The sequence below is a fragment of the Acinonyx jubatus genome, chromosome E4 (assembly GCF_027475565.1).
Source record: "Acinonyx jubatus isolate Ajub_Pintada_27869175 chromosome E4, VMU_Ajub_asm_v1.0, whole genome shotgun sequence".
NCBI classification, from domain to species: Eukaryota; Metazoa; Chordata; class Mammalia; order Carnivora; family Felidae; genus Acinonyx; species Acinonyx jubatus.
Window position 1 is genome coordinate 12037478 of NC_069395.1, and position 14208 is coordinate 12051685.

A 14208-nucleotide genomic window follows, 5' to 3' on the forward strand; every position below is an offset into this window, starting at 1 on the left:
CATACGCCCATGGTGGACCATTCACAGATCTCATCAAAACGATCACACCATTGTTGATGTCGTGCTCCCAACTGCCTGAGCGGACAAGATACTACACCAGCCCCATCCCTAACCTAGAATTGCCAGGGGGAGGAAAAAAAGTCAATCGAAAATCCTAGATGCAGCAATCCCAGTTACACCCTGCACCACAGCACACTCCAGCATGCCCCCATCTATATGTGAATTCTTTCCATAAAGTCTCGAAGAGGTGATTGCTTCTTCAAATGCATAGTCATCTACACAAGGCTGCAGGAATCATGAAGAATCAAAGAAACACGATACTGCCAAAGGAACAAAGTAAACTTCTAATAAAACACACACACACACACACACACACACAGAAATTAAGATCCATAAAATGCCTGGCAAACATTTCAAAATAACTGTCCTAAAGATGCTCCAAGAGCAACAAGAGATCAGACATATACAATTTAACAAAATCGGAAAAATAATACAAGAGTAAAATTAAAAGTTCAATCCAGGGGCGCCTGGGTGGCACAGTCGGTTAAGCGTCCGACTTCAGCCAGGTCACGATCTCGCGGTCCGTGAGTTCGAGCCCCGTGTCAGGCTCTGGGCTGATGGCTCAGAGCCTGGAGCCTGTTTCCGATTCTGTGTCTCCCTCTCTCTCTGCCCCTCCCCAGTTCATGCTCTGTCTCGCTCTGTCCCAAAAATAAAATAAAAAACGTTGGAAAAAAAAATTAAAAAAAAAAAAAAAGTTCAATCCAAAGATAAAAAACAATGACGAACCAACAATACATTTGGGGGCTGGAGAATACAGTGACTAAACTGAAGAATTCAATGGAGAGCTTCAACAGCCCACACGACCCATCAAAAGAAAAGAATCAGTGAAATCAAAGACAGATCATTTGAAATTATCCAGTCAAAGGTACAAAAGATACAAGAATGAAAAGGAATAAAGAAAGCCTACAGAACTAGTCTGAAACTACTTTAAAAAAAATATATGTTTTATGAGAATCCCAGAAGGAAAAGAGAGGGGGGAAAAGGGTCAGAAAACTCAAAGAAACTATAGCTGAGAATTTCCTAAATCTGGGGAGATACATCGACATCCAAGTTCACTAAGCTCATACATTCCCAAACAAATGCAACCCAAAGAGATTTCTGAAAGACACATTATAATAAAACTGTCAAAAATCAAAGACAAAGCAAGAACCTTGAGAGCTGCAAAGGAAAAAAGCTTGTCAATTTTAAGAGATTCCCCCACACCCTCCCATGAGGCTATCAGATTTCTCTATAGAACCCTTGCACACCCAGACAGAGTGGAATGACACATTCAAAATGCTGTAAATAAACTTCCAACCAAGAATACTTGATCCAGCAGAGCTGTCCTTGAGAAATGAAAGAGAGAGAACTTCCCAGACAAAGTCAGCACCGCTAGACCTGCCATATAAGTCAAAATTTCAGAAATTCTGAAAGGAGCTCTTCAAGCTACAATAAAAGGATGCGATTTACTACCAGAGAGCACATGAAAATAATCAAGGTGAGTCTATAGTCAGATTCAACATACCTCAATAGTGTAATATGTTGGTGCGTTTATGGTGTAACTCTAATATAAAGACCAAAGGACAGAAGAATTGAAGATAGCTACAGTGGGGAGCGCAGCTGGCTCAGTCAGTTAAAGCATCTGACTCCTGATCTCGGCTCGGGTCATGATCTCACGGTTTGTGAATGTGAGGCCCGCATTGGGTGCTGTACTGATGGCACAGAGCCTGCTTGGGATTCTGTCTCTCCTTTTCTCTGCCCCTCTCCACTTAACACACACGTGGTCTCTCTTTCCCTCTCTCTCAAAATAAATAAATAAACTTATTGGTGGACATTGAATTTGCTTCCAGTTAAAAAAAAAAAAAAAGATAACTATAGCAACAATAACTGGCTAGTATATACACTGTATAAAAAGATGTAAATTATGACATCAAAAACATAAAATGTGTTAGAGGCAGTAAAAGGATAGAGTTTTTGCATGTGACTGAGGTTAAGCTGCTATCAGCTTAGAGGACTGTTATATTTTATGTAAGCCTCATGGTAACCACAAAGTAAAAACCTTCAGGAAATGTATAAAAGAAAAAGAGAAGCAAATCAAAGCATACCACTATGAAAAAAATCATCAATTCACAAAGGAAGACCGAGAGGAACAAACAGAAAACAGTATATTGGGATAAGTCCTTGCCTATCGATGATTACTTTAAATGTGCATGGATTATATCACCCATCAATAGATGTGGGGTGGCTGAATGGATGAGAAAACAAAACCCAACTGTGCTCCCTAGAAGAGACTCATGTGTAAGCTGTAAGGACACATGTAGGGATTAGGTGAAAGGATGGAAAAAGATTCCACAAAAATGGAAACCCAAAGAGAAATATTAGACAAAACAGATTTTAAGCCAAAAACTGTAACAAGAGATGTGGTCATCATCATGATAAAGGAGTCAATTCACCAGGAGGATATGACAGTCTTAAAAACCTATGCATCCAACATCAGAGCACCTGAATACATTAACTACTAACAGATCTGAGGGGGGAAAAAAAAGACAAAAACACAATAATAGTAGAGGACTTCAATACCCCATTTTCAACAATGAATAGGTCAGTCATACAGACAGAACATCAATAAAGACACATTGGACTTGAACTATACTTTAAATCAAATGGACCTAACAGATAAACACTGAACATTCCATCCAATAGCAGCAGAATACACATTCTTCTCAAGCACACAGAGCACCATCCAGAATGGACCATATATTGGGCCATAAAACAAGCCTTAACAACGTAGAAAGATTAAGATCACATCAAGTATCTTTTCATACCAAAATGGTATAAAGTTAGAAATCAGTAATAGGAAAAAACTGGAAAATTCACAAATATGTGGAAAATAATCAACACATTTCTGAAAAACCAATGGGTCAAATAAGAAATCAAAAAAGAAGTCAAAAATATATTGAAGCAAACAAATATGGAAACACAACATACCAAACAAACCTTAGGGAATGGAGCAAAAGCAGTTCTTAGAGGAAAGTTGATAGCAATAACTGGTTACCTTAAAAAGCAAGAAAGAAGGGGACCTGGGTGGCTCAGTTGGTTAAGTGTCCAACTCTTCATTTCGGCCCAGGTCATGATCTCCCAGTTCATTAGTTTGAGCCCTACATCTGGCTCTACGCTGACAGCACAGAGGCTGCTTGGGATTCTCTTTTTCCCTCTCTCTGACCCTCCCCACCTCAAAATAAATAAACTCAAAAAAAAAAAAAAAAAGCAAGAGGGGCGCCTGCGTGGCTCGGTTAAGCATCCGACTTCAGCTCAGGTCATGATCTCGCATTCGTGGGTTCAAGCCCCATGTCAGGCTCTGTGCTGACAGCTAAGAGCCTGGAGCCTGCTTTGGATTCTGTGTCTCCCTCTCTCTCTGCCCCACCCCTGCTCATGCTCTGTCTCTCACTCTCTCAAAAATAAACATTAAAAAAAAAATTTTTTTTTAATAAAAAGGCAAGAAAGATCCCAGACTACTCAACTTTATAGCTCAAGGAAGTAGAAAAGAACTTAAGCCCAAAATTAGCAGAAGGAAGTAAAATGACAAAGATCAGAACAGAAATAAATGAAATAGAAAACAGGAAAACAACAGGAAAGATCAACAAAACTTAGTGTGGGGGTTTTTTTTGAAAAGATAAACAAAATTGACAAGTTGTTAGCTAGACTTACTGAGAAGAGAAAGAACTCAAATAAGTAAAATTATAAATGAAAAAGGAGATATTACAACTCATACATGAAAAAGACAAAGAACCGTTAAGAGACTACTATTAACAATTATATGCCAAGAAATTGAATACCCCAGAAGAAATGGGTACATTCCTAGAAATATCCAGCCAACCAGGGCTGAATCATGAAAAAATAGAAAATCTGAAGAGACCAGTAACAAGTAAGGAGATGGAATCAGTAACTAAAAACCTCCCAACAAAGAAAAGCCCAAGACCATATGGCTCCACTTGTGAATTCTACCAAATATTTATAGAATGAATGCTAAACCTTTTCAAACTCATCCAAAAAAATGAGGCCAGCATTACCATGATACCAATGTCAGATAAGGGCACTATAAAAAACTATAGTTCAAAATCCCTGATGAATACAGATGCAAAAGTTCTCAACAAAATGCTATCAAACCAAATTTAACAGTACTTTAAAAGGATGATACACCATGAGCAAATGAGATTTATCCCTGGGATTCAAAGATCAACATACACCCAAAAATGATACAATAAGTTAATTGATGGAAAGATAGAAATCATAGCATCATCTCAATAGAAGCAGAAAAAGCATGTGACAGAATTCAACATCCTTCCCTGATAAAAACTCTTGAAAAAGTGGGTACAGAAGAACGTACCTCAACATAATAAAGACCAGTGGCACCTGGGCGGCTCAGTTGGTTAAGCGTCCAACTTCAGCTCAGGTCATGATCTTGCAGTTCATGAGTTCGAGCCCCATGTCAGGCTCTGTGCTGACAGCTCAGAGCTCGGAGCCTACTTTAGATTCTGTGTCTCCTTCTCTCTCCGCCCCTCCCCTGCTTACGTGTGCTCGCTCTCTCTCTCTCTCTCTCAAAAATAAAAACATTAAAAAAAAAAAACATATAAAGACCATATATGATAAGCCCACAGATACCATCATATTCAACAGTGAGAAGTTGAAAGCTTTTCCTCTAAGATCACAAATAATACAAGGGTGCCCTCTCTCACCACTCCTATTCAATGTAGTATTGAAGGTCTTGCCAGAGACAATAGGCAAAAAGAAAAAAGAAAAAGAAATAAAAGGCGTCATCCAAGCCAAAGGAAGCAATAAAATTATCTGTTTGTAGATGACATGATCTTATACACAGAAAATCCTAAACACTCAATCAGAAGCTATTAGAATAAACAAATTCATTAAAGTTTCAGGACACAAAAGCAACATACAGAAAGGAGTAATATTTCTATACACTAACAATGAATTGTTAAAAAAAAAAAGAACAAAAAAAGGAAAACAATCCCATCCCATTTATAATAGTGTCATAAAAACCACAACGAATAAATTTAACCAAGGGGCTGAAAGATCTGTACATACACTGAAAACATTTTAACAATAAAATGTCCATACTACCCAAAGCCACCTAAAGACTCAATGCAATCCCTGTCAAAATTCCAGTGAAGTTTTTACAGAAATAGAAAAACAATCCTAACATTTGTAATAAATTACAAACACTCCAAATAGCCAAAGCAAATGTGAGAAAGAACAAAGCCGGAAGCATCACACTTCCTGACTTCAAACTATATTATAAAGCTATGGTAATCAAAACAGTATGGTATTGGCATAAAAACAAAACAAAAACCTAGATCGATGGAACAGAATTAAGAGCCTAGAAATAAATCCTTGTCAATTAATATCTGACAAGAGAAACAAGAAAACTCAATGGGGATAAATGGTGCTGGGAAAACTGTATATTCACATGCAGAAGAATGAAAATGGGCCGCTCTCTATCTTACACCATTCACAAAACTTAACTGAAATGGATTAAGAACTTAATTATAAGATCTGAAACTATGAACTACTAGAAGAAAACATATGAAAAAGCTCCTTTACTTAGCAATGATTTTTGTTACACAAACAATAAATGCAAAAATTTTAAAAAATGCGACTGTCACCAAACTAAAAAGCTTATTCCTCACTTCAAAAACAAACAAAAAAGAAACAATCAACAAAATGAAAAGCCAACCTAAGGTATAGGAGAAACTATTTGGGGATCATCTACCTGATAAGGGTTTAAGATCCAAAATATAAGAAACTCATGCAAATCAAAGGCAAAACAATCAAAACAACAAGAAAAAAAAATCTGATTTAAAAATGGACATGGGGCGCCTGGGTGGCGCAGTCAGTTAAGCGTCCGACTTCAGCTAGGTCATGATCTCGCGGTCCGTGAGTTCGAGCCCTGCATCAGGCTCTGGGCTGATAGCTCAGAGCCTGGAGCCTGTTTCCAATTCTGTGTCTCCCTCTCTCTCTGCCCCTCCCCCGTTCATGCTGTCTCTCTCTGTCCCAAAAATAAAAAAATTAAAAAATTAAAAAAAATTAAAAATAAAAAAATAAAAATGGACAAAAGACCCAAACGTTTTTCCAAAGAGGAGATACAAATGACAAACAAGTACATTGAAAGTCGCTGCAAGTATCTAATCATCTGGAATATCAAAACCACAATGAGGTATCACTTCAGCCTTGTTAGGATGGCTGTTATTAAAAAGATAAACAATAACAAGTGTTGGTGAGGGTGTGGGGAAATGGGAACCCCTATGCACTGATGGTTCAAATGTAAATTAGTGCAGCTGCTATGGAAACAAGTATGGAGGTTCCTCAATATATTGCAAATAGAACTGGCACATGATCCAGAAAAGATCCAGCAATTCCACTTAGTGGGTATATATCCAAAGGAAACAAAATCACTATCTGAAAGAGAGATCTACTCGCCTGGGTTCACTGTAGCATTGTTTACAACAGTCAAGACATGGAAACAACCGAAGTGCCCATCAATGGATGAATGGATAAGAAGTTGTGGTGGACATATATAATAGAATACTATTTAGCCATGAAAAAGAAGGAAATCATGCTATTTGCAACATGGATGGACCTTGAGGGCATTATTCTAAGCGAAATAAGTTAGAGAAAGACAAATACGGATGATCTCACTTATATATGCAATCTTAAGAAAACTGAAGTCATAAAATGTTTCTAATTTTGATGAAGTCTAATTTATCATTTTTCCTTTTTTAAATCATTTTTTTAAATAAAACAGAGAAAAGATTGATAGTTGCCAGAGACAGGGGTTGGGTGGGGGGAAATGAATGAAGGTGGTCAATATATACAAACTTCAAGTTATAAGGTTAATAAATTCTGTGGATATAATGTACAGAATGGTGACTATAGTTAACAATACTGTAATGTATATTTGAAAGTTGCTAAGACAGTCAGTGGTAAAAGTTCTCATCACAAGAAAATAAAAATTTGTAACCGTGTGGCAAGATGCATGTTAACTAACTGTGGTATTTATTCAGCAATACATACATACATCAAACCATTATGTTGTACACCTTAAACTAATACAATGTTACACGTCTCTTATACCTCAATAAAATGGTGGGGAGGGGGGTTAAAATTAGTTCTCTCAAAAAACTGCATACTGTTTACTATCCACCTCGCACAATTGACCTGAGAGTACCTGCTAGTACTCTCAAAACTCAGCTTACTTTCTCTGATACTGCAGTCAAAAAATTATCCTAAAACCTGTATGGAAAGGCAAAGGAGCTGAAATTAACACAATTTTGAAAAAGAGTAAAATGGGAACATAGAGACTACCCAATTTGAAGACTTATTCTATAGCTAGAGTCACCAAAACTGTGGTATTACCAGGACAGACACATAGATTAATGGAACAAAATAGAGAATCTAAAAATGGAGAATCATTTGCCAAACCGATTTTTTGACAGTGGTACAAAAGCAACTCATTAGGGAAAAGAGTGCCAAGAAACGGTGATAGACATCAATAGGGAAAAAAACAACCCTCAGTATAAGTCTCACGTCTTATATAAAAGTTAATGCAAAATGTATCACTGACTTAAATGTAGAATGTAAAAGTTTTAGAAAAAATATGGGAGAAAATCTTCAGGATGGAAGGCCTGGGAAACAGTTCTCAGACATGACACTACAAGCATGATTCATAAAAGGAAAAACTGATAAACTGAACTTCATCAACATTAATAACTTCTAGGGGGCACCTGGCTGGCTCATTCAAAACAACATGTGACTCTTGATCTCCGGGGTCATGAGTTCAAGCCCCACATTCGGGGTAGAGATTACTTAGAAAAAATTAAGAACACTTGCTCTTCAATATACCTTGAAAAGACAAGCTACAGACTCGAAGAAATAGTTGCAAACCACGTATCTGTCAAGGTTTAATACCTAGGCTATACACACAAAGAACTCTCAAAACACAGCAGTAAGATAAATAAACAGTCCAAGTAGAAAATGGACATGATCAAGGTGCCGGCAGACTCAGTCTGGTGAGGGCTGCTTTCTGGTTCACAGACCAATATCATTTTGCTGTACCCTCACAGGGCTAAGAGAGACAAGGAAGCTCTCTGAGGTTTGTTTTTTGTAAGGGCACTAATCTCACTGATAAGGGCTCTACCCTCATGATTTAGTCATCTCCCTAAGGCCCCACCTCCAAGTACCATCACATTAGAGATTATTAGGTTTCAACATATAAATAGCGGGAGGGGAAGAACAAGTATTCCGTCTACAGCAACTATCTAACATTTATATATTTTACTTCTTTGTGTTATTATGTCTTTTTAATTAGAGCATAAGCTCTGTAAAGACAAGATTCATCTTTATTTTGTTCACTGCTATTACCTGAGTCTAGAAAAATGCCTGGCACATAGTAGGTGCTGAATAATTATTTACTGAATAAAATATCTACTAATCTAAAATAACAATAAGCTCAATGCAAATACCAGGGATGTTATTTTCCATACGGCACGAAAACTATTGCTGCTTTCTATTAAGACAATTTAGTTTTATGGAAACTAATTTGACAATAAATTTCATATAATAAAAAATTAAAAAAACAAAACAAAACATGTTTTTCACAAAAAAAAAAAGACAATTTAGTTTTATGCATTAACGCAAAATTACTTGTCATAAAAGCAAAATACACTTTGTAAAGTGTACTTACATAAAGGTTTTTCCCTCAGGTCTTATAACTTAAATTACAATTACCTTATTTAAAGCGTGTCCAACGTGTGGGTCACCATTTGCATAAGGAGGTCCATCATGAAGACAAAATTCTGTCTTTACTTTTCTTTCTCTTTGCCATGAATAAAGTTCTGAAAATCCACATTTCTGTTTAAAAAGAACCATAATATCTGAACATCACCCAAATACATACTCCTGCATCTTACCGTAAGTAACAGCCAGCATTTGCTTATTTCTTATCCCATGCCAATGTATTCAACTCTAAAACCCGATGGTGAAGTTTCTAAAATGCACATCTGGGTCCTCATCTTTTAAAACTTTTTAATAGTTTCCCTATAGGCTTCACATTGAGGTCTGAGCTCTTTATACTGTAAACAGGGCCCTGTTTAGGAGCACCAAATTCTGGCCAGTGTCTCGGCACTCTCCACCCTTCACTCCTCAGTCCAGCCATGCTGAAGGGCCTGTACACTACCCAACCCCCCACACCCACACACTCTTATCCTTGCTCTCCTTTGGCCTCAATACCTGCTACTGTCAAAATCCCAACAACACTCACCGAAGCCCTACCCCCCTTCTCTCACCTACTGTGCACCCTTGGCCCAGTCATTTTGCCCTTATGGGCATCCTTGTTCCCTCTTTTGAAAAAATGTTAACAATAACCAATTCACAGAGCTGGTGTGAAAATTACATGAGAAAACATCTGAAATTGTCACAGTTCCTGGCATAACAACAGTATTGAATAAGGCACTTTAAAAAAAGTAGGTGGCAGGGCAGCTGGGTGGCTCAGTCGGTTAAGCATCAGACCCCTGGGGGTCTTGGCTCAGGTCATGATCTCATGGTTTGTGAGATCAAGACCCACATGGGGCTCTGTGCTGACAGTGCTGAGCCTGCTTGGGATTCTCTCTCTCTCTCAAAATAAATAAATAAACTTAAAAAAAAAAAAAAGTAGATGGCCAAAACAGGTTTATGAGTCTAGAAGTCTGATAACTGCCATAAAAATATCTAGGCTAAGCAAATTTACTTGACCAATATATGCTAAATATGGAGAATTTTTAAAACTCTGGAAGTACAGAAACTGAGAAGTGAATTTTCTCTTAGAAAACTCAGTCTAACACAGGAGAAAGGTGCACAGCTTAGGAAGGGGACTCTGAGGAAGTAAGTACAGCTACTCTCTTCTGCAAACAAGTCAGAATTCCAACTAGGCGCCTAACGATAACACAAAAGTAAGCTTCAACTTTCCCACATAATCGAAAACTTTATTTACAAGTGTCCATGTTAATTTACTTTTCACAAACCACTGGAAAAGCGTCCAAATTCGACTTGTTTTTGCCTAAAAAATGGCACTTATATTCAGCGCTGCTATGCGAGCATCCCTCTTTAATATTCTGCTCTGGAACCTGCTACAACTGAGGGATTCACCTAGAGGTTTTCCAGCAAGAAACCCTGTTGGGAGACCCACTCGTCCGGTCACAACGTCGCCGCCCAAAGGAGTCTAGAACCCGCGGCCCTACCTGCCGGGGTGTGTGGGTCACCCGGAGCGGCTGCCGGCGAGGGCCCAGCTCCCCTCCGCCCCCAGGCCGTCCCGGGCCTCCCTGCCCACCTGCTGGATCTCCAGCTCCGTGTCGGGCTGCTGGCGGCCCAGCAGCTTCATGGGGAAGCTGGTCTGCGGTAGCAGCACTGTGTCCCGATATCTGCCATTACTCGAGTTCTGCAGCTGGTTACTGGCCCCGGTGGCTGACCGCACCAAAAGCCTCCTCGTCGTCCCTCGCCATCCCGGGTGACAACGAAGATGGGGCGGCACCCACAGATTTCGGGCCGTGGCCAGAGCCGCCGCCCCCGGCCCGCGCGGGTGCAGCCCCCAACGCATGGCGGGCTAACCCCGACCTCCCCGTGAGCGCCAGGTCCTCCGAGGGAGGATCCCGCCCGGGGTCTGGAAAACACGGACCCCAGGGAACCTCCACGAGCTCTACCGGAGTGCGCACGCGCGCGGGGCACGGAAGAGGCCGGGAGCAGGTCCCTCCCGGAGGCGGAGAGAATCAAGCCATCTCGGGTCTTGGCGGCAACCCCGGCGGGGGGCGGGGCTAACTCTGAGGGGCGGGGCAAGGTGTGGCGTGCCTGAAGGGGCTCAGATTTCAATCACACTGCCCTGTTTAGATATTTTTTATTTAACGCAGTATATCCAAGATATTATCACTTCAACATGTAATTAATATAAAATTATCCAGAAGATATTACATTCTTTATCTTCATACTGAATCTTCAAAGTTGGGTATGTATTTTACACATATAGCATATCTCAGCTTGGGCTAGTGATTTGCCAAGCGCTCAACAACCATAGGGAGCTAATGGCTACTTTAGTGGGCAACGCCTCCTTAGCTGAGTGCAAAGTTCGGGACCAATATTATAAACCAACCTAATTATGTTACTTTCAGGTCCTCTATTATCCCTGTTATGTCCCACTCCCACTCCTACAGAATAGTAGTGTGTAGGACTTCAGCTCTGGTTTCGGACAGAAACCCACTTTTTTCTTAATGTTTATTTTTTAGAGAGAAAGAGAGATAGCGAGCAGGGGAGGAGCAGAGAGAGAATGGGACAGAGGATCCAGAGCAGGCTCTGCACTGACAGCAGAGAGCCGATACTGGGCTAGAACCCACGAACCATCAGATCATGACCTGAGCCCAAGTTGGACGCTCCACTGACTGAGCCACCCAGGTGCCCCAGAAACCCACTATTCTACCGCGTTTTTGTAAAGTTTGTGTTAGGTCACTTCACTTTTGCATGCGCGCGCGCGCGCACACACACACACACACACACACACAAAGGGGGGGTAATAGCATGCATCTGCTACATTAGTACCTGTTTTCACTAACCGAAAGAAAACTGAAAAGGATTTTTGCTCTTAGGAAACAAGTGAAAATAGCATCAAGTATTTGTTTTGCAGCAAGCATACACCCAAGCAACCAGAGTGGCCCCCGACCAAGCTCCTGCCCAGGAACTACACACAGCGGCTAACCCTTTGAACTGTGTGTATGAGCATCTGTGCTCTATCTCCCTTTATTCTGTGCATCTGTTAGCAACATGTGTCCTAAGGTATCAGAAAAGCTTAAGAAAGGTTATTTTTGGGTGACTTGGAATGCTAAAGAAATTTTTCCATATAAATTAAAGGTAATTGTTTCTTTGCTTTACTCCATTTAGGCTTATGAAAGGTTTCATAGGAACACTCTACTTTCAGAGGGAAACCTGTATTCGGTTGTCCAGGTCATAGTAGTTCACAATTGTTACGTTTTCATTGTAAAGTATATCTCTTCCTATTCATAAGACACAACATCTAGAAGATTTGGCTTAAATAAATAAAAAGACTGATTTTCTACAAAAAGAAAAAGAAAATTTTATATGGAAAAACATGCCACAAATTAAGAAGGCAAGGGGCAAATAGTAAGCATTCCGTGTCAGCTTTTCACCTTTTGTCGTGCTTTTTGAAAGTTTGTGTTAGGCCACTTCAATTTCACACACACACACAGTGAAAACAGCATTCTTTACCTACATTAGTACTTGTTTTCACTAACCTAAACGGGTTAGCTCCTTACCTCTATTAACTCATTTAATCATTAAACCCTATACAGTGAAGAGATAACATGCCAAAACAACCCTATGAGGTGAGGTAGGTACTATGGTTATTGCCATTTTACAGTTAAGGAAACTGAGGCACATAGTGTTAAGTAACTTGCCTAAGACCATAGAACTAAGAAGTGAGAGATGGGATTTAAATTCGGGCAATTGGGTTCTAGTGGCCATGTGGATAATCATTATACTATATTGCCTCCCCTACACTGTACTGTGGGACAAAACATTTGCAAACACATTTTAAAAATTAATATCCATAATGTATAAGGACCTGCTACAAATCAAGAAAATAAATATCAACAGCCAAATAGAAAAAAAGGTCATAGGATAAGAATAGGCATTCACAGAGAAATGGAAACAGCCAATAAACAAACATACTCAAAGATACTCAACTTTAAGAATCATCAAGGACAGGCAGATAAAACAAGATACCATATCCATACAACAAATTAAAGCAAATATTAAGGCGTTTGATAATAAGGCGTGGGAGGGCATATGAAAGTGGCCTCTCTCACATTGCTGGTGGTAATGTAAAATTTGTACTGCCTTTTTGATGTTTATTTTTTCTACTTTTGAGAGAGAGCACAAGCAGGGGAGGGGCAGAGAGAGCGGGGGACAGAGGATCCAAAGCAGGCTCTGTGCTTCCAGCAGTGAGCCTGATGTGGGGCTCAGACTCACAAACAATGAGATCATGACCTGAGCGGAAGTTGGATGCTCAACCAAATGAGCCACCCGAGTGCCCCTGTACTGCCTTTTTGAATGGCAATTGGCAATATCTGTCACCATTTCACTCTTGACCTGCAATTCTGCATCGGGGAAACTATCCTGTGAGCTTCAGTCTCACGGGAGCACAATGATGAATGTACGGGGAAGCTCTTCTAACCAACCTCTACATAACCCATTGCTGAATTCAACAGTGTTCTCTGTCTCCCCATAAAACCTGAGGGTACACTGAGCCCTCAGAGCAGAAGGCTACTCTCTGACACCTGCAGACTTCGCTTCTCACCTGTTGAGTTTACAGTCATGTTTATCCTTAAACTTATTCAAGCCAGTTGTACTCGTTTTGTATTACATAATTATAAAGACCAGCATATGTTTAAAATGGTAAATTTTGTTATATACCTATTTTACTACAATAAATGATCTGACGTAAGTCTCAAAGTTATTGCGAAAATCAAATGAGACTGTATAGGTAAAAGATTTCTCGGGGCACCTGGGTGGCTCAGTCGGTTAAGCATCCGACTTCAGCTCAGGTCATGATCTCACTGTCCGTGAGTTCAAGACCTGCGTTGGGCTCTGTGCTGACGACTCGGAGCCTGGAGCCTGTTTCAGATGCTGTGTCTCCCTCTCTCTCTCTGCCCCTTCCCCACTCATGCTCTGTCTGTCAAAAATAAATAAGCATTTAAAAAAAAGTTTAAAAAAAAGATTTCTCAAACTAGAACTCCTGTAATGGTAGCCATTTGTTGATATTCTCCGATGAGTTGTTGTTGTTGTTGTTTTTTAGTGGAAATTATTGTTTCTACTCATAAAAGTTTGGGAGTTACAGAAGAGCACACAGAAACAAAAATGGTTCACTGACTGCTCTCTTCCCAAAACCAATGCGGCTTTTTTAATGCAAAGGTAACTGCTTTTATGAAAATCAAGCTGAATGCTCTAAAGAGTCCAGTAAAGAAAAATCTCCAAAACACAAAACAAACTGCTGTTAAATCAGGTGAAGATAAAACAAGTGCATAGTAGTGGAGAAAATATCATAAAAAAAATTATAAGAAT

The 14208-nt window shown here is 39.7% G+C and overlaps 1 protein-coding gene across 1 annotated transcript in view; it reads right to left on the reverse strand.

The window, feature by feature from the left end:
- The window catches only part of IARS2 (isoleucyl-tRNA synthetase 2, mitochondrial), a 65692-nt gene extending 54878 nt beyond the window's left edge, over positions 1-10814 (reverse strand). Inside the window, exons 1-2 of the mRNA XM_027074993.2 lie at positions 10415-10814; positions 8839-8961 (exon numbers count right to left, since the gene is read on the reverse strand). Of these exons, the coding sequence (XP_026930794.1) occupies positions 8839-8961; positions 10415-10681 (390 nt within the window). The 5' untranslated portion in view covers positions 10682-10814. The remainder of the gene's footprint in view (positions 1-8838; positions 8962-10414) is intronic.
- Between the last annotated feature and the right edge of the window lie 3394 nt (positions 10815-14208).